This window comes from Triplophysa rosa, linkage group LG23 (assembly GCF_024868665.1).
Source record: "Triplophysa rosa linkage group LG23, Trosa_1v2, whole genome shotgun sequence".
Lineage (NCBI taxonomy): Eukaryota > Metazoa > Chordata > Actinopteri > Cypriniformes > Nemacheilidae > Triplophysa > Triplophysa rosa.
The window spans coordinates 10636491-10656976 of NC_079912.1; the positions used below are offsets into that span (position 1 = coordinate 10636491).

General features: G+C 40.1%; 2 protein-coding genes across 2 annotated transcripts; one reads left to right on the plus strand and one right to left on the minus strand.

The window, feature by feature from the left end:
• Positions 1-993: 993 nt before the first annotated feature.
• topbp1 (DNA topoisomerase II binding protein 1) lies at positions 994-13507 on the minus strand. The gene is made up of 28 exons (XM_057323319.1): positions 13324-13507; positions 12889-12993; positions 12654-12788; positions 12296-12439; positions 11066-11247; positions 10779-10972; positions 10524-10700; positions 10054-10217; positions 9770-9933; positions 9377-9627; positions 8899-9203; positions 8652-8824; positions 8115-8326; positions 6587-6912; positions 6168-6353; positions 5974-6089; positions 5751-5874; positions 5274-5438; positions 5094-5190; positions 4651-4846; positions 3940-4166; positions 3707-3840; positions 3513-3627; positions 3249-3412; positions 3024-3152; positions 2138-2227; positions 1745-1906; positions 994-1573 (listed from the first exon to the last, which is right to left on the minus strand). Exons 2-28 carry the CDS (start codon positions 12973-12975, stop codon positions 1436-1438), a joined length of 4557 nt encoding a protein of 1518 aa, XP_057179302.1. The 5' UTR covers positions 12976-12993; positions 13324-13507; the 3' UTR covers positions 994-1435.
• A 277-nt stretch (positions 13508-13784) lies between these two features.
• On the plus strand, positions 13785-20353 carry uba5 (ubiquitin-like modifier activating enzyme 5). Its single transcript, XM_057322499.1, has 12 exons — positions 13785-14068; positions 14186-14231; positions 14324-14413; positions 14708-14817; positions 14954-15040; positions 15132-15216; positions 15393-15497; positions 15895-16022; positions 16263-16398; positions 19344-19419; positions 19522-19628; positions 19852-20353. Exons 1-12 carry the CDS (start codon positions 13920-13922, stop codon positions 19927-19929), a joined length of 1197 nt encoding a protein of 398 aa, XP_057178482.1. The 5' UTR covers positions 13785-13919; the 3' UTR covers positions 19930-20353.
• The last annotated feature ends 133 nt before the right edge of the window (positions 20354-20486 follow it).

A 20486-nucleotide genomic window follows, 5' to 3' on the forward strand; every position in this document is an offset into this window, starting at 1 on the left:
AAATTAATATTCTGTTGTTTAGAGGGAAAGGGGGATTTATGAATACCAGACCATACTATAGCAGAAATAAGTTTTAACTCTGGTCCTATATGTAAACAGTGCTTATAGACTGCACTTAATTATTGTTATCTCATGGACAAAATATTAAATGCTCTATTATTTGTAAGTCACTTTGTATAGAAACGTCTGCTAAATGAATATGTTTAAATTACTCGTTAACATTACATGAATACTGAACTGCACCTACATCCTTTAATGCAATATTGTGCCTTCAATTCCATCAAAATCAGCAATACTTAATCTGTGTGGACCTATTGTATTGAAAATTCAAATGGTCTAATGTATAGACTATACTGGGCCATGTATAGACTCAAAGATTCATAGTCAAATAGATGGATTGTTGTAATACTGGTCATACAACAGATAGCAAAAAATACCATATACTGTTATTATAGAAATAGTGTTGTCGATTCCATAAACATTTTGCTTGTAACACAACCAAGTATGAATATGAAAAACCACCTAAAATGGTTTTCTGTGCAGTTGTTGCCATTAGTAACTGTTGCTGTGGACACAGAAGTTGAATCCTGACGTCTTTTTTGTAAGGAAGAATTATGCCAGGGGTAATATACAAACTGTGAATCACTAAATGTATTTACTCCTAATACTCTGACAATCTGACTACTAATAAAACATAAAAACAAATGATGACAGCCCATGTATTGATAGGCATGTTTCAAAAGGCTACACTAATGGAGCCTGGCATAAGACAGGTAATGATACCCTGTTATAATACAGAGTCTAGGAAACTGAGATACAGCTATATAAAAGGAAACAAATCATTACAGGCCACTTTATCCTGAACTACATTTATCTGTCAATAATTTGAGAAATCAGATTTTTGAGATCTCATAGCCAAATGGAAGTGCAGGTAAAAACTCATCAAATATAAACTGACAAATAACTCGATACTTAACCCAAAGCATTTTCTCAATTTCTTTATTGCCCATTTGTAACTTACTGTCACATCATTTTTTATAAATATTTCTGTCTAGGTCTGAGAAAACTAGACATTATCTTATGTTTGAGAGTGTATCTGAAACATGTTATTTATTAATCAGCTTCTTTAGTTTTGTTATGACTCACATTGCTATCAGTTGTAAAGAACGCTCCCTCTGCAGGACTGAACCTGATAGTACAGCACAGCACAGCATCCCGAGATGTACGTTTGTCTCATAAAAGACATGCAAAATCTGCAAATCTACATTGGCGTAAATCTCATTTCTGATGCAACTGCAACTATTGTTTTCTTTTCTAAATTTAGTCCATGTGGGTGGTAGATAACGAATTGAATTTTTATTGACAATTTATCTACAAAATTGAATACAATGCACTTAAATAAACTGTTATATTAAGAGCTTGGAATGAACATGTTTCATCGAACACGACTCTTCTTTAACGTAGATATTTCTTCAGATCCTTTACGTTTGCGTGAAGATGTGTTGTGAACCTTCTCTGAATCTTCTGAGGCTACAGCGGAAAGGTAATAAGCTTCTATTGGTGGTGACGGCTCCTGAAAAAAACAGAAAACAGGACCATTAAACTGGTGAGTTTATTAAATCTCATACGAGTTGCCTCGACAACCATTTCAAGTCTGAACACAACATGACATTACTGTGATCGAATTTCTGCTTTATTGTTTCATGTTAGTGTATTAATGTCTTTGATTTTCTCTCTCTCTCACCTGCATGAGATAATCAGCGATGTACTCCGGTTTAAGACATTTGACCCCATAAACCGCAGCCTCGCTCACATCCACTCTGACATCACCCGGCTTTAACCGACTAAAATCTACAAACAGGTGAGTGGTTTCTTTATACAGAGAAGGGGAAGGGTCGGGTAAAACCTACAACACAAGGAGAAAGGGTTAACGACAAAAGAATTATACATAATAAAAGCAGGAGTGAATAAAAATAGTTTCTGGATATCTCTACGGATACAAATGCCTTTTCAATAAACGCAGACCTGTGTAGTTCCAGATAACTCAATGCCGATATAATCTGGCATTCATGATGTTATCTTGGATGTATTTAGCAATGTACAAAGAACAGGGTCTTAAAGATAGCAGATGACAGACCTTAGCCCCTCCCGACTGCAGCAGACGTCTGAATCCAGCCTCTCTGGCCTGGTCTATATTCAGCATCACAGTCCAGCCCCCAAATGCTCCCTGTACATTACAAAAATACATTTTCTTTATTTATAGGCTTTTATTCCTTTAATAAAAACAGCAAAATAAAAAGAGAAAGGCAGTGTGAGAGAGAGGATATGTTTTATGTGTACTCCCACCCTCATCCCATCCTGTGAGGTTACTAATGGCTGGAATACACTACAAGACTTTTAAAATCTGAACAGATTTTTTTTAAACTAGACACCATACACTTGCAGACTTTTTGAAAGTTTCCGATAGAAACACACTAACTGATAAAATCTGCAGACTGGCACAGACTTTCTGCAACAAGTCCTGACTGAAAATCTGGGCAAAATCTGAGCAAAAGTCTTGTAGTGTATTTTAGCCTTAAGATCTCTTAATATCTCACTGTTTGAATTGTCATTCAAACAGTGTCTTTGTGTCTAAAAACGCAGCACTCAGGAACGTTTTTTAAAACGCGAGGGTCTCGAGATGTCTCCGCCATGTTGCCATGTCATGCCAACTTGCTAATGTAAACAGAAGCTCGCAATGCTTGCCCTGCCTCCAAATTCTTCTGATTGGTCAACCGCTTTGGAACTGACATTGATGAGCAGCGCTGCGTGTAAAAAGTTGAAATTCTTTTAACTTGACACGGCATCTTAAAAAAAACACAGCGTTCATGTGCAAGGCGCTGCAAAAGACATGAGCTTAACGGCCATGCACGTCCGTCAAACGCTTGTTTACATAGAAAAACAAAAGAAAAGTAGCGCATTGGAATGGAAAAACGCATTCTGTGTGAATGGCTCCTAACACATCATTGTATATCAATGTGTACCTCCTTGTTGGTGCAGCCTTGCAGTGTTTTTCTCCATCGCATAGCTGCCAGTGCCAGTCTCTTCTGTTGAGAGTTGATGGATGAGAGTGCATCCAGTATAGAGCTGCTTCCCCACTCATACTGCTCCTCCTAACACACACACACACACACACACACACACAAAATGGGCATTAACACGGAAGGTCTACAGTCCATACGAGGTTGTGACAGAAACACAGCACACACCTGTATGAAGTGACCCTCTGAGCGGCAGGCCTCCAGGTACGAGCGGTGGAGGATCCATTTACCAGCTGCCATGGCCGCCAGATACTTCTCATTCCTCAGAGGATAACCCACGATCACATGAGTGCAGCTGGGGTCGAAACTCTGCTTTTCCAGCACAACACCACCTACACACACAAACACAAAACACCTCAAATATAAGGAAACATTTAAAAGATCCCAACATGGATTCAGATTTATTTATTGCGAGAAATTTTGTGTGCTAACCGAGCTCTTCAATAAGATGGCTGTAGTCGATACGTTCCTGTGGATTCAGTGAAGAAAGAAGAAAACGTGGTGGCACTTCTTTGACCGCCTCTTCACTATCCTCTTCCAGCTCAATCTAGGCATAAAACAGCCAATCAGATCACAGCTTTTGCTCATTGTCTGATACTGATGTGTGCATGTACGTGTGTGTGTACCTGAGGAGGGAGTGCAGGTTTAGAAATGGGGAAAGCAATACTAGGGGCTTCGGGTGTTTTAGGGTTTTGGGTCATGTTGCCTCGGGGTGGGGTCACCTTAGGTCGCAGTTGCGCATCTATGACTTCAAATGCAGCTGGGTGTCAAAAGGCCAAAGGTGATATATTAAACATCTTTTACTTTCCTAAACACTCACATAGCGTACTGTATAATGTACTTCATATTTTCATCCTACCCATTTCTACCAGTTCAGAGTCAGTCATGGAGTCTCGGGCGTCACTGGTCTGGACAGGGGGTGGTGGGATGAGAGCGAGGGGCTCAGAGTGCTGAGAGGGGCTGCCGGGCCACTGCAGGTTATCAGCTAATCGGGCTCGCTCCTCTCGTGCTGTCGGGTCGTCCCAAACGATCTGTTCGCTCTGAGAAGGTTCGGTGTTCAGGTCCACAGCCACCTGACGGGACATTCTGTGGGCACACAAACACAATATTGAGATCTATTTTAAATCTGGAAATAAGTTTCACTCAATTGTTAGGGCTTTTATTTTAAAGGAATAGTCCTTCAAAACGAAAATTCTGTCATCATTCACTCACCCTGTTGTCATTGTAAACCTGTGTGATTTTCTTTCTTCTGCAAAACAAAAAAGGTATTTTGAAAAATGTTGGTATTCAAAAACCGTTGGTCCCCATTCACTTCTATTGTATGGACCATTGCAAGTCAATGGGGAACAAGGGTTTTCTGTTACCAACATTTTTCAAAATATCTTCTTTTGTGTTCTGCAGAAGAAACACAGTCATACTTACATACTTTTACTCTTGTCATTTCAAGTTTGAAATGACAAGAGAGTGTAAATAATGACAGAATTATCATTTTGAAGGTGAACTATGCCTAATACAGAGGCAATGCCCATTTAAAAGTTACTCTAGGTTACTCTAAGTTACTCTTTAATACCGTAAAGCCTCCAGATTGCGGCTGCGTCGGCCCATTCGTCCCAGGCTGTCGGGGGTGTTGGGTGAGTCCAGCCCCCCTGAGCCAGCTCGTGTCAATCTTGTGGAGCCTCGGCGACCGTTGGTCAGCTTAGTCGCAGACATGATTTCCTGAAGCTGCCTCTGAAGATTCTCCCTCATCTCTAGTGTTTCTGTGAGATCTAAGATCAAAACAAAAACAAAAAAGAGAGAGAGAGAGAGAGAGAGAGAGAGAGAGAAAGAGAGAGAGAGAGAGAAAGAGACAGAGAGAGAGAAAGAGACAGAGAGAGAGAGAGAGAGAGAGAGAGAGTATCTGTAACAAAGTATCTGGAAACCATAGTCTGTAAACAGGATTACACTACACCACTTTTAAAATCTGAACTGTCCCTAAATGTGACTTTATTTAAGGAAACATCTTTGATGGTTCACCTCGTCTGTCTGTGCTTGTGGGCTGTGGCTCTTTCTCAGGCTCCCCCACACTGATTCGCTTCGGGGTGGTGATGTCTGTGATGTCATCTGGACCAAACTTTGAAATAAGAATCAGTACAGTTTCAAAACAGCTCAGCCCTGGATTTGAAGGTATAGATAGTGCAGTTGTAAATTCCTCACCCTGGTCTCTTCATCTTCTGTAAATGTTCTGAGTCTGGTGCGGGGAGTGAAAGGAGGCGGTGACCTCTGGGTGCAGTCTGCCATCTGACTCATGGTTAGGCTCATTTTAGGGTTGAAGGTGAAAGGGTAAAGCGACTCAGACACATGCTTCTGCTCATCTGCACACTTTGGGATAGAAATATGCTTAAATGCAACAACATTTATTTTTGCTGCAACCTGGAGTTATTTATTTTTATGTTAAGGTTTTTCACCCATGCATTTCTATTACTTCTATAATTATTTATAGATAATAATAGACACAAACAGCTATGATTTGTTTTCATAATTTAATACACATTTTTCAGGAACAAATTATGTCTACTTAAGATATGAACACTTTGTTTTAATAATAGAAAATCTGACATGTAGGATGTGTATTAAAGGTCCAGTGTATGACATTTGGTGGCATCTAATGGTGAGGTTGTGAATTGCACGTACAGCCTGTAGCCAGTGTTGAGACACTATGTGTATTCCCCTCTCTTTAACAGCTCTGTATTCTTTGGTGTTGTCTGCCACTTTACCCTGGTAGATGTAATGAGTGACCGAGTCATCACATGACCACCTATAACAGAATTTTAAAACTTCACACATCTACTGTTTGTCTTAACACTAAGCATTTTGAGGTTTGAATTTAATAGAAAAAGGGAGTGTTTCAACATACCTGAAGTCTGCTCCCAGAGAAGCAGCCACTGCATTGAGTTCACCTTGTTTCTTGCTTATTTTCTTACTCACACACACCACCACTCCAGTGAGAGGAGCTACAGTCTTCTGCTCCAGCTGCAGGACACATGCACACACCTGTAAATATTCTTATTCTCTATCTATATATGAGATTATTTGTATATGTGTGCGTACCTCACACATAGGCTCTATTCCCAATTGAGGACTGGCAGTCATGGCTGCAAGATTTGTCACATGACTGCGGTTGCTATTGGCAACAGCAGCTTTCAGGTTTCTTTCGATGACCTCAGAAAGAGGAGTCTCTGCTTTCTGACCATCTTGAGGTTTATTACCAGGAGTCTTTAAATGATCAAACACATCCTGCAATATACAATATTGACATATGTAAAATATTGTTGTATGTATATATACAATAATCATACTGTCGTAAATTTGTTTAGTTAGATCACTAACCACAACTTTGTGGTTTCAGTCCTTTCGGATTACTTGATTTAATACCATTTCTAGAAAAGGCTAAGCAAACATGTAAGTAAATATGATCAGTGAACTTGGGCCGAGACATCTGTTTCCATCTTCACCACACAGTTCCTCACCTTCGTGTTAAATGAAGGTCCGAAGAGCCGGTCTCTGCTAAGGAATCGTGAGGGAGTGTCTAAATGGAGTGAGGAGTCTTTCTGAAGACCTGCTCCTCTGGAGTCCTCCTGTCCTGGCGTCGCCACCTCTGCCTGCTGCTCTTCCCCCTGCTTCATTTTTCTGACTGCTGACCGGACGGCGCGGCTCTGAAATTGTGCCGTGTCTAGAGGGGTGATGGCTGTGCTGCTCTGTGGGCCCAGGAGAGGGAGCTCTGGGGAGCGCTGCTGGACACGCAGAAGTGCTGGGTCTCTTTGAGATGCTCCAACGAAACTGTCCTCTGTTCTCTCTATAAAGAATCAAGCGTTAGAGAAAAAACACAATATTAAAATGTGTGTGGGCAGAGATTTCAAATATGGAGTCAAAAGGGATGAAACTAGGGGTGTAACTATACAGTCAGCTCACGGTTCAGTACATATCTCAATGCTGGGTTCACGATACGATACACATCTCGATATTTTGAACAAAATAAAAAAATGAAACTGAAATTCAAATAACATTTATTTCCAAAATATTAACAATTTCAGTAACTTTTTTGTTGCACATACAACTTAATAAAGAATTTTAACATTTTAAGGCTTAACTGAACCTGCTGTACTGCAGGTTTGTCACTGAGTGTCAATTTTGACAGCAAATTTTGATTTAGGTTTAGTCTTAGTCTTTTGACTAAAATACAATTTAGTTTTAGTCATATTTTAGTCATCCCCATCATTTTAGTTTTAGTCGATAAAATCTATCTGGTTTAACTAATTAAAACGTGTAATTAAATGTTCCATACAAAGATTTAACTGTTTTGACATAATTTACTTTACCTTAGAATTAAATTAAACCAGGTCATTGCCTTTATTTTTCAGAAAAGTTGAGTAACTACTGGATATGCATTGTTACAACACAGAGAATATTAGACCATGAACGACATGTAGCAGTTCATTCAGTCTCATTTTGTCTCAATTGACTCGTTCGTTCAGTGAAGGGCGTGTTCATTCAGTACATTCAACCAATGAAACGCTCAGACAGAACTCACACTCAAACGCTATTGGCTCGTGTCTCTTTGAAGCTGCGCTGTCTTTGCTTGAGACAGCAATGAATGAGAAATATCTTTCAAAAAGACATATTACATAAACTGCATTACATTTCTTCAATCATGCAAATCACATACTTGGTTCGGTTTTTAGCATGTCATTCGATCTTTTAATCTACAGTACGACTCACTTCCTCGCTTCTCTAACCGGTACAGCAGTGGTTTCTTTTGGCTTTATGTTGCATATCACGTTATGCAGCAGCTCACGTTAGCGGATAAACTAACATTGACATATAAAAATGTTTGTGCTGCCATTGTAATGAGTTTCGGGGTGACTCGCCAGCAGTCACGCTTCAAGTTTGCTGTGTTTTACCGGCGATTGTGAGGGAAAATAAGACACTTTGTAAATCACGTGGAGACACAGATTGTGTCTTGTGTCAATAAAACTATTCATTTAAATTCTGACTGACCAGGAGAAGGTGGCATGTCAACCAGGTATCGTCCCTCATCAGCACGCTTTCCTGTTCTTGCGGACTCTAAAACCCAGCGAATCGTAACCGCAGGCAGACTCCATTTCTGGGCGGCCTGATACTTTGTGCCCTCGGGTGTCTGTAGTACCAAATGAGTGCTGGCCAGCATTCCCTTCCTCTGGTTAGCAGTTCGTACAAAATAATCCTGAACACTGCAAAAAGATGAAGGAAAAGAAAAATGATTTGACAATAAAAATATTGACAATTAGCATCAATAAAATATTCTTAGATGAAGATAAAAAAGCATTCAGAATCTGACTCTTTGTGAAGTGCTTTGTTGGAAAAAAATATATGCAAATCTGATTTTCATTTATTCCATTTGGACTTCGATTTTGATCCGTTCGCCTATCATGTTGCAAACTTCTATCCAGCATGTCCAACTAGCAGAACTCGATCTTGGAGAACCAATAAAAACCTAAAACACAATGTCATTAACTTAAACTGGACTTGATGTAGACAGACCTTCGGAAATCTCACCTGGCTCCCAAGTGTTTGGCTAGCTGAATGAGAGACTCTCTCTCTGCTCCAGTGAATTGACTGACAGACAGCACACAGTCTTTGAGAGGAGAGAACCCCTCTCTTATAGTCAACGGAGTAAACAGAGGGTGAGACGCTAGCGGCAACACACTCTGCTGCTCTACACACATGGCCTGTACACACAAACACATTTCAATACAACTAAATAACAAACATAACCGAACATTTTGTTTATCCAGAAACTCACCAGCCAGGTATCCGTCTCGACTTCATCCACCGTGGCCTCCACGTCGCAGCCCAGCAGCGGCACGATGGCATAGTGCGCCACTGCTCTGGAGCGGCCAACCAAAATCTTCCCAGAGTTTTCCATGATGAGCTCTGAGAGCTGGGCTTCTGTCTCAGCTCCAAAACCAATCAGGAGGAACCGTTTGCCTCTGAAGAGGCTGCCCTCTGAGGCTTCACGCATAGTGGAGTCCTGTCCGGCAGCTGGAGGATCTGGAAGCAGAACGCTCTGCCTGTTGCTGGTGGTATAAGTGGCCTGAGGTAAATCCACTAGAGAAGAAGGAAAGCCAGAAATTCATTTTAATAGAAATCTATTCAATCAGGAATTTATTAACCTTTAAATTTTATTCAGTAGCATTCATTTAATAATCCATCAAAAATAGCAGAACATAATTTTCCAAGTACTCAGAGGAGATCAATTGTAGTCTATGTGGTTAACTCACCCACAGTCTGGTCATTTTCCAAGTACTGTGAGAGTAAGTCTTCCTCAGCTCGGGCCTGTCGGGCCGGACTGGGGGCAGGAGGAGGAGCTACAGAGGGTCTGGAGGTGCGTGAGGCAGAACCGCGGGGGGATGGCATATCAACAGCCGCTGGGGCAGGCGGCAGGAAAGACTGATGAAAGTAGGCATCTTCTGGAAGCAAAGTACCATGGGAAAAACTCTCCAGCAGCCACTGCACCGTGACTATATGGGGCCTAAGGAGATATGAACCACCATTAAATTCTCCTTTACACCAGCCACAAAGTCTTTTCTATTCTGTGTGCAATAAGCATCAGATGATTCAAAGGTGTTCCGTTTGAGGTTGAGATGAATAAAAAAGTGTCAATTAAAACTAACCTGTGAGTGGCTTTCTCTAAGAAGACCTTGACCCCCTGATCTGGTTCCCCCATCACTATGTGTGTGAGGTCCTGGCTAGGCTGGTTGAAGCGCAGGCCTCCGGCAGAGTTCACCATCCGCCGTAATTTCTCCAGTTTCTTTCCTGACAGCCCACACAAATATAGCTACAGGATAGAGAGAACAGCTCAATGATTTCAGCTTTTTACTTATATATAGTCTGATGCTTTTAATCTGCACCACATAATGGAGAAGGGAAAGTCATATTCTTATTTGACAAAATTAACCTTGCAGCCATCCAACAGGTCATCAACTCGACAGACAGTTATGTTGAATGAATCGATTGGATCGGGAGCCTCTATGTGGCTCATTCCCACCGTAGTGAGGGCCGTTTCATTGACATTCATGCTGATATTGGAGATATGGCTCAGTCCCAAAAGTGAGGGACCCTCTGCAAAAAAAAAAAAAAACCGAAATATTACTACTTCACGTACGACGACTTCACCACGTACGACGACTTCACCACGTACGACGACTTCACCACGTACGACGACTTCACCACGTACGACGACTTCACCACGTACGACGACTTCACCACGTACGACGACTTCACATTGTCTTATTTTTGTAATAAACAATTCACACTCTAACTTTGATTGTAACATATAAACATAAATACTATAACTTTTCATAATCCAAATATTGCCCTATAAGCTTTAGGCAACATCAGAAGTGTGTTAGTTTCCTTCCAGCTCACCCTCTTTGTTCCTGGTGGGTCCTGTAGGTGTGGAGGTGTTGGGTCGGCCCGGTTTATCCCCGCGCTCCACAGTATATCTGCTCTCATCCTGACAGAAGCCTTTCTCTATGCTGTCAAACAGCCAGTGCAGGGATATGCAGTATACATTCCACTTACGGGCAAATTCATACTTCTGACCTGAAATCAGACACAAAAACATTACATAACGAGATACCAGGACTGGCAGAGAGAGATGGTGACAGGTTATCAGGTCACCTGTGGGTTCGCTGACAATGAGGTGAGTGCACTCGTTCATCTTGAGCTGCCCCGTGTAACTGCCTCCGTGCTGTTCACACAACCTCTGAACTTCTTTACGCTCGACAGTAGAGAGACCCGTCACACACACCGTACAGCCCTTCAGGACCGGACACTGATAATCTTCTATATTCAGCTCAGAGTGATGGAACACACTGAGAGAGGGACAGACAGACAGAGAATTTGATGGATTATTTACAGAAAGACCTGAAATTTTTCATTCAACCATGTGGATGATTACGACTTGCCTATCTTGAGATTTTTCCCAGCATGCTTTCACCCAGCTGGGCAGTAGGATGGGTTTTCCAAGGCTTGCGGCTACAAAATATTTCTTACTCCCTACCTCACCCGCCACTAGGTGGGTAACAGACACGTTAAGATCACGGTAGACCCGGCCACCCATCAGCTGAACAAGATCCATCACTTCACTCTACAGAGAAGAACAGAAGTTTAATTGATAGTCATACAGTTCAAACCATAGATATAAATAACTAGATGCCGCATTCATGCGCTCCAAGCACGTACTGTAGACGTGTCCGCCATCTTGGAACGGTGCACTGACATCACTCACAGTTGACTAGAATGCCCCTACACTGAGCTGCGCAGCCATGGCTCTGAAAACCACGGGGAATTAAATTCCCAAAATTGGGATAACCTTTCGTTGTTGTCATGTGTTAATAGGGTTGGGAATCGTTTCAATTTTATCGATTCCGATTCCAATTCCGATTCTGCTTATCGATTTCGATTCTTATCGATTCCCAGTTTCGATTCCACAGTTGAAGTAAAACATTTAGATATCAACCTGTATGGTCATTTAGCCTACTTATTGACTTGTTTGCAAAATATATTTATATATTTATGAGCACCGTTTTGTGTATATTTACACATAGAAACACACCTTTTCTGATTTATTACAATTTGTATTATCATAGTTGAACTACATCATGGTTAAACTGCAGTTACTATAATGCAACTATGGTTAATTTGTGATTCCTGTGCTTTAATGCAAATTCTATAGCTAAACTATGCTTACTACAGTAAAAAATATCGATAATTTTCATAAGGGCTTTTATTGAGATATCAGCAGATCATGCAACGCATGTACTTTTCTGAAAATATGCACACAGGAATTGATAAGAGGAATTCAAATTTGAATCTCAAGTATCTGATTCCTATTCCTTTCGATTCCGATCCGATTCCTAGCCTTTCGATTCCGATTCCAAATTGGAATTGATTTTCGATTCCCAACCCTATGTGTTAGTGTAGCAGATATAATGTTTGAGTTTAAACAATAAATATGTTTTCATAATCATACACAGTCAACTTGATTTTGAGTGTTAACGGACCGGCTCGCACAGTTCCAATATGGCGGACGACCTATGTATAGCGGCCCATTGAAACAGATGCTAATGTGGCATCTAGTTATTTATATGCATGGTTCAAACTCCGAGAAAACATCAGTCATTCATTTTTCTCACCCGTGCCTCCTTGTCGAGGTTGGTGCAGGAGATGGTGACATCAGCCATGGCCATGCTATAGACAGGCTGTTCTGCTTTAGGCACACATCTCTGTTTCTGCAGACAGAACAACACTACCAGCGGGCTCACTATCCTGCATCCCAGCTGCAGAAACACAGAGTGAAAAAAAAGAGATAAAATTACAGTCTGACAAAAACAATAGACATCAAGTTTGCATTATTATTCAATGCAGCTCAATGCTAAGTCACTTTAGGATTCATTATCTTGTGAAAAACTGATAATTGTGAGACACCACGATAGTAATTTAAGTAATGATCATTCTTAAAACAACAAAAGCGATCCAGAAAACCAAACCCACCTTCCTGCAGTGCTCAAAGGCATTACTGGTGAAGTCACTAAAGACAAACAGGGACTTGTCATTGTGGTCGAGCTCTAGTGTTGTTTTCTCATCCAATGTCTGCACATATTTTTCTGACTGCAGTTCTACGATTGCCTAAAAAAACAACAGGATTTCAGTAAAGAATAAGAGATTATGTGAGACATGCAGGTCAATTCTGAAACATTAGACAGATGATGCTATAATATATGATCACCTTATAGGCCTGTAGAGCCAGATCACTCTTCTGTCCATTTTGTTCAACAAATTTCACAATGTATGCATCCTTGTTTTCTTTTGACATGCTGACTGACAATCAGTACTGAAGAAAGAAAAATGTACAGTGATAATAATGAAACATGTAAACACCTGCTAACCATCAGTATCTTGTTACGAGATGATATCGTGTTATGTTTAGATGTAATGTAATGTAATGTAATACTGTCTGGGAATGGCTCAGTAATCTAACAGCTTTAAGTTGATAGGGTAAATAAAAAAAAAACATGACATAAACTAGACATCCCTTCAGGTTGTTTTGTTAATCTTAACAACGCAAGACTAAAAAGAGAATATAAAGTATTTTATTAATGCTATTTGTACTACTATTGATGAAATGTTTATAATAATAGTCCTAACAAATAAACAGTCTTACCTCGCGACAGAATGAGATCCAATTGATCGTAAACTGAGGAATGGTTAAAAAATACTTTCTTACATTTACCTAATTCTAATGCCTTAACTGCTCCGTCTGTATTTTATTCACCAAAAAACATATAAGTTTGTTGTATTCCAGTCATTCGCGCCATCAGCTCTGAAAACAACTTCCGCTTCACTTCTGTTCCTTTTTTCTTTTGTGAGAGTAAGCGTATTACACAGCCTATTACCGCCTCCCACTGGACTGGAGGATTATAATAATCACAACTGACTAAGATAAATGTTAACGTCAAGTTCATTTTACTTTATGTTGTTTGGAGTGTAAGATAAAACGATCAATTATTTATTGAATACAAAGTGCAAAGACATTCTGCAACCATTCATTCATAACGGGAATCTTCGTTCCTGGAAACATTAGTTCCTCCCAACCGTGTTTCCTTCCAGACACAATATCACGAGACACTCTTCGCCAGCTGACTACAGGGAGTGCAGACGTGTACATGAAGAGCTTTTAATATTTTTTTCAGCTGTAATTTTCTGTCGGATTGCCTCAGCGCCTGTTTATACGAATAACGGAGCTTTACAACTATAGCTATGGCTACCGTTGAGGAACTCAAGTTGCGAATCCGCGAGTTAGAAAACGAATTAATCAAGTCAAAGCAGAAGCAAAGTGATGCTGAACATCATCTCAGACCAAAGATTGACAAAATGAGTGCGGAAGTCATAGACTCAAATCCATACAGGTGAGACATTTGATCGTACTGTATTATACTTTTATATGTTGATTTTCATTCATGAATGACCATATGGGCTAAACCGGTAACGTTAGTTACTTTAAATTCGTATTTCATGTCTTCCAGTCGTCTAATGGCTTTGAAGCGAATGGGTATAGTGCAGGACTATGAGGTAAACATGTTTTTTTGTACCTGGATGAGACACTCAGTGTGTGAAGGTGCTTAACTATGTGATGATCGATATCCAACCGCTGTCATTGTCAGAAAATCCGCTCGTTTGCTGTAGCAGTTGTGGGAGTTGGAGGGGTGGGGAGTGTCACTGCAGAAATGCTCACCAGATGTGGCATTGGTAAGGTAATGCACTTTTATCCGCATTCCTCAATATTAGATATATACAGTTCAAAACCAAGCAACTGTGTCATAATGTCAACGACAAGATGCATACAATAAACCTTTTTGTGTTAAGGATTCACTGTGTTCACAATGTCCGTCTTTTGCACCTAAAATAAGCTGCATTCTTCAGCTCATCTGTACCGTTTGGAACAGAGGAGAGAAGCCAATAGCATAAGCCCCCGGGACATGGCTTGGCTCTGCAGTAAGAAACTGTCATGCCTAATTCTGCTGTGTTTGTGATTTCTCCTGCTGCAGTTACTGCTGTTTGACTATGATAAGGTTGAACTGGCCAACATGAACCGCCTCTTCTTTCAGCCACACCAGGCGGGACTCAGTAAAGTCGAAGCCGCACAACACACACTTAGGTGAGGGAGTCATTTAAAGCCTTCTGCTTGAAGGTGCTGCCAAAAGACAATTTAATTGCATTGATAACAAACTGATGTAATGCCATTAATGGAAACAAGTGTGTCATTTGAAATTGTATCGTGTTTTCATGCACAGGAACATTAATCCAGATGTTGCATTTGAGACCCACAATTACAACATTACCACAATGGACAACTTCACACATTTTATGGAGCGCATAAGGTTTTTATTTTACTAGTTTAAATAGCATTTTGATCGAATAATATAAAGCTTCGCTTATGTATGTTTTTATGTATGTTATGTGTGTTTTCAGTCATGGTGGTCTTGAAGAGGGGAAGCCTGTAGATTTGGTGCTGAGTTGTGTTGATAACTTCGAGGCTCGGATGGCCATCAACACAGTGAGTTTGGGCATTTTGATATTTACCTATTGAAAAAACGGAATTGTGTCTCTTTAAATATCTTGCGTTGTCTGTAAAAGATCAAATGAGTTGCGTGTCGCTTTGGTTTTTGGAATATTTTAATATATTTCGCAACTTTAATTATTTGACGGTGTGATTTTGTTTTCTTGAAACAGGCGTGTAATGAGTTGGGTCAGGTCTGGATGGAATCGGGTGTCAGTGAGAACGCGGTTTCTGGACATATTCAGCTCATTATACCTGGAGAAACAGCCTGTTTTGCTGTATGACCCAGATATTATTTACTAGAATGATCTTGCTTGTTCTATAAACACCATGCACTGTGCTGTGTTTGACCTTTTTTGTGTTTTTCTTATTTTCTCCTGTAAAGTGCCTTTGGAACAATGCACATTGTAAAAAAAACTATATAAATAAAATTGAATTGAAAATACATTCCATACAAACAAAACACATTATTAAGAATCTTCTGTGTAGCTACACATAATGCATGCATTGTAGATGTATGAAAGCCATCTCGTATGTATACCCTCTTCTTCCCTCTAAGTCTTGCATTTATAAAACCGTCTTTTTTTCTGAAGCAAGTTTCTATATTGAATGTTTTATAAAAATGGGCGTGAGAGATTGACAGTGGTCTGAATCAGCTTTCTCTCTTTGTGGCAGTGTGCCCCTCCCCTCATAGTGGCTGCGAACATTGATGAGAAGACATTAAAGAGAGAGGGGGTGTGTGCGGCCAGTCTGCCCACCACAATGGGAGTGGTCGCTGGACTCCTCGTGCAAAACGTCCTTAAGTAAGAGATGATCCTTACTATTCACAATAATTACTAATACAGATTTAAACTGTGTATATATTTAGATTAAGATTTAGGACTAGATTCACAGTCTTTCAGGTATGTATAGTTTGTGTTGTACAATGACAGTGCCACTAGATGGCAAACTAAAGCCATCTTTAGTGCTCAGATGTCTTGTACTTGTAGTGAAGTCTAAAAGGATCTTCAAACATGGTCTGAAACATGCGGTCTGTGTTGTAGGTATCTGTTGGGCTTTGGGACAGTGAGTTATTACCTGGGTTATAATGCCATGCAGGATTTCTTTCCAAGTATGGCAATGAAGGCCAACCCACAGTGTGACGACAGACACTGTAGACGACAACAGGAGGAGTTCAAGGTAACACACATAGTCGGTTTCATCTTAACATCATAAACAAACGTCACTTTTGTGACCCCCACTTAACTTCCGGTACGCATTCATAACCAATAGAGTGCCTGTAGATTATTTCTGATAACAATCAAAAGAAGCCCAGAAGAATCATTACTTGGCTAAACTTGTCTCTCCAATATTTTGAATTTAGACTGCAATACCAAGCTCAACCGCTAGATGTCAATGTACCATAGGGTTTGTTAAAATGCAACCGAACTGCAGCAACCCATTTAACAAATTGTGTGTGGACATCACATTTTTGGTTGTGTGCACGATAATACTTAATTCTGTGTAACTGGAACCTGTTATTCACAAACATGGACCTTTACACTGCCATCTGGTGGTGTCAGAAGAGAAAAACACTTTACATAAAAATGTCAAGATGGCGGCGAACACATCTGAAAAATAAAGGCAGCTATGGCAGGACAAAATGTCCAAAAGGTAAAAAATGTAATAAAATGTCATTGTTGCTTCTTGTTACGTTATGCATAGTAGTGTTGTATGATTAATATGGCATGCAAATTTGACATTTTTGCAACAGTAAAGATGTACTATGCCTCTAAACTTGATGTCCACACATGTGGACAATGAGACTTTGCTTAGTTGAAAATGTAAAAATGTATTAAAAAATAATTGTTTTTAAATAACTGTGAAGACGTAGTTTGAGAAGAATTTGTTTGAAAACATCAATTTACACAATGACTGCAAGCAGTACCATTGGGCCAAGCCCACACTTTGCCCACACTTTACCAAGTGTACCCACACCCAGCCCACACTTCCCCCGGGGTGCCCACATTTTCCCCGGTGTACCCACAGCATTCCCACACTTCCCCCCAGTGTACCCACAGCATTCCCACACTTACCCAAGTGTACCCACAGCATGCGCACACACAGCCCACACTCCCCCCAGTGTACCCACAGCATGCCCACACTTCCCCCAGTGTACCCACAGCATGCCCACACACAGCCCACACTTCCCCCAGTGTACCCACTGCATGCGCACACACTGCCCCCAGTGTACGCACACCCAGCCCAAAATTCCCCCAGTGTACCCACATCATGCCCACACTTCCCCCAGTGTACCCACACACAGCCCACACTTCCCCCAGTGTACCCACACTTACCACAGTGTACCCACAGCATGCCCACACAGAGCCTACACTTCCCCCAGTGTACCCACACCTATTCCACACTTCCCTCAGTGTACCTACAGCATGCCCACATTTCCCCTAGTGTACCCATAGCATTCCCACACTTCCCCCAGTGTACCCACAGCATTCCCACACTTCCCCCAGTGTACCCACAGCATTCCCACAGTGTAACCACAGCATTCCCACACTTCCCCCATTGTACCCACACACAGCCCACACTTCCCCCAGTGTACCCACAGCATTCCTACACTTCCCCCAGTGTACTCGGGCTGTTAATAAAATAGATTTGTACTTTATTACACAATGGTGTCTTGACTATTTTCTGTGGATACAGACCGATTGTCCACATGTGTGGACATCGTTTTTTTTCAAAAAGTGCTTCATGTTCAAATATAATATTTGGTTATTATATTTATTGGTTCCTCCTAACCCCAAAATAGCTAGAAGAAATCTAAAATGCAAGCCAAACCAAAGCTCGGGTCTTAGGAGGTTAATGAAATGAACATACAACAAAATTCAACAAATCGTTTATTTAAAACAATTATTATACAGTAAAATAATAATATAAATTAATATGAAAATAAATTAAATAAAATATAAATAGTTATATTATTAGACACTAGCCAAACACACACCGGAAGTTAACTGGGGGTCAGGTGTACACCCATCCGATGAAATGCAATAATAATGTCTATAAATGCAAATTTGAGCAGTCACATACATCCTCTTGTGTTATTGGTTTTGTGAATTATTTACACATATAGTGACACTGTGATGCATTGATAGTGAAATATTCGTTATTTTAACACAATATTGTTCAACTCTTGATTCTATTTGGTTGGCAATTATTCCTATGGTGAAGTTTCAAACTGTTTCTAAACAAGAATACTAAATACTAACACAACACAACACTAAATACGTAATTATTTATGCACTCAAGCCCTGGTGAAATGAAAAATATCAATTCATATGTATTCATGGATTTTGCAGTGTTTGTTATAAATAGCTTATCAGTGTGGGTCATTCACATTTTAAAATTTGTGTGCCCTCATAATCTTCAGTTAAAATCTGAAAATGCACTTCCGTCTTGTAATGACTATCCATCTTAAATGACGTATGTTAGACCAGTGGTTCTCAAACTGGGGGCCCCAAGATATTTCCAGGGGGACCACAGATTTTGTGGCATTTTAGAAATATAGATATTTATCATACATTTTGTGCAATCAAACATCAGAAAAACAACACCACCATCCAAAAGAATTGATGTTTTAGCATTGTTTAACTGAATATTTTCTTGGTTTAATTAAAATTTTAAGTTTAAGATTATAAGTCTTTATTTGGGGGGCCGCAAAGCAATGCACTCCTACACAAAGGGGGCCTTACAATGAAAAAGTTTGAGAACCACTGTGTTAGACGGCTTGTGCGGAGAATCCGTTAACTCCTCCCCTTCAACTGTCAGTCTGCTGCCAGTTCCATTTCAAAATGCAACGGCTGTTTTTATACGTCAAATAAAATCGCAGAGAAAGTTGAGAGCCACGCCCACTATTTTTCTCATTCTAAATTCCATTTCACTCGGAAATGCGTCAAAATACGGAAGTAAAAACGATCGCAACTTCCAGTTCACAGGGACTTTAAGGAGGAAAAAGCTGATAAAAAAATCTCCTGATAAACACATTACTACCTCAAGTGTGGTTGTTTTCTATAATACAGAGGCCCATCATCAGTAATTCCTTTTTATCAATATCATTGCTTTTGTCCCAGAAAAAAGAGGCAGAGCGGCCAAAACAGGAAGTGGTCCAGGAAGAAGAGGAAGTGGTACATGAGGATAATGAATGGGGTGAGGATCCCACGCTTTGATGTACAACACAATAAACACCTCATTCATAAAACAGTAGTCTTCATACATAATTGTTATTAAGTTTAAATGTTGTTCTGACAGGCATTGAGCTGGTGTCAGAGGTCTCAGAGGCGGAGCTTCAGGCAGCATCAGGACCAGTACCAGATCTACCAGAGGGCATTACTGTAGCCTACACTATACCTGAGAAAGTACGGCTCAAGTTTAAAATTTTGTTTCCTTTTGAGTCATTGAGATGTTTGTTGCTTAAAAGATCAATACAACACAACATATGTTTGTATGAATGACAAAACCGAAGTCAAATCCCTTTTATAAGTTAATCATGAATAACACCCATAGCAATATTGACTATAAATATCCTCACTGACAACTACATTCACCACAAGAAACATTCACATACTATCTTTACACCAGGATGGAGAATCAGGGGACACGGTGGAGGAAACGGAGCAGAGTCTGGACGAGCTCATGGCTCAGATGAGGAAGTTGTAAGAAGGAAACAAGCGAAAGGAAACCAGAGGAAATGAACATCTCCTGAACTCCTGATCATTCTTGTTCATCCAATCAAACTAATTATTTTGTACTTAGGTACATGTATTATGAGGTTGCACAAAACTACATGACGACTTCAGTTTTTATTCTCTTTCCAAATCTGGAATGCTCTCTACAGTGTAAAGGTTTCAAACATCAGCATGGACAGAAAAATTTGACTCATCTGAACGGTTATTTATTGTTATCTGTGCAGTTGGCGGGAAACGCCAGTGACTAATTCTGTTGACACGCTTGAATATTGAATTGCCATGAAGCACTTCAAATCACCCGGACTAATGTTATGGAGAACATCATACCAATGTTTTAATAATAGCCTTGTCACACATTTCATTAACAATTCTGACTACTGTATTGAATGATGTAATGCCTATTTGAATAATGCAAAAGAAAATAAATTTATTACTGTTACATTTAGCTCTTTCTGTGTTTAAAATAACTGGCAGATTTTTAAGGTAAAGGTATTGTTGATGCATTTGAAAAATTTGAATATATACTGT

What these genes read in the sequence shown, in the direction of transcription:
- topbp1 (XM_057323319.1), bottom strand. Translation starts at nt 12,975, where the DNA reads ATGTCAAAAGAAAACAAGGATGCATACATTGTGAAATTTGTTGAACAA. An exon ending in ACCTCGACAAGGAGGCACGG is followed by an intron (nt 11,248 to 12,295) that starts GTGAGAAAAATG and finishes TCTTCTCTGTAG; the next exon opens with AGTGAAGTGATGGATCTTGT. An exon ending in CAGAGGGTCACTTCATACAG is followed by an intron (nt 3,153 to 3,248) that starts GTGTGTGCTGTG and finishes TGTGTGTGTTAG; the next exon opens with GAGGAGCAGTATGAGTGGGG.
- uba5 (XM_057322499.1), top strand. Translation starts at nt 13,920, where the DNA reads ATGGCTACCGTTGAGGAACTCAAGTTGCGAATCCGCGAGTTAGAAAAC. An exon ending in GTATAGTGCAGGACTATGAG is followed by an intron (nt 14,232 to 14,323) that starts GTAAACATGTTT and finishes TGTCATTGTCAG; the next exon opens with AAAATCCGCTCGTTTGCTGT. An exon ending in CTCGTGCAAAACGTCCTTAA is followed by an intron (nt 16,023 to 16,262) that starts GTAAGAGATGAT and finishes TCTGTGTTGTAG; the next exon opens with GTATCTGTTGGGCTTTGGGA.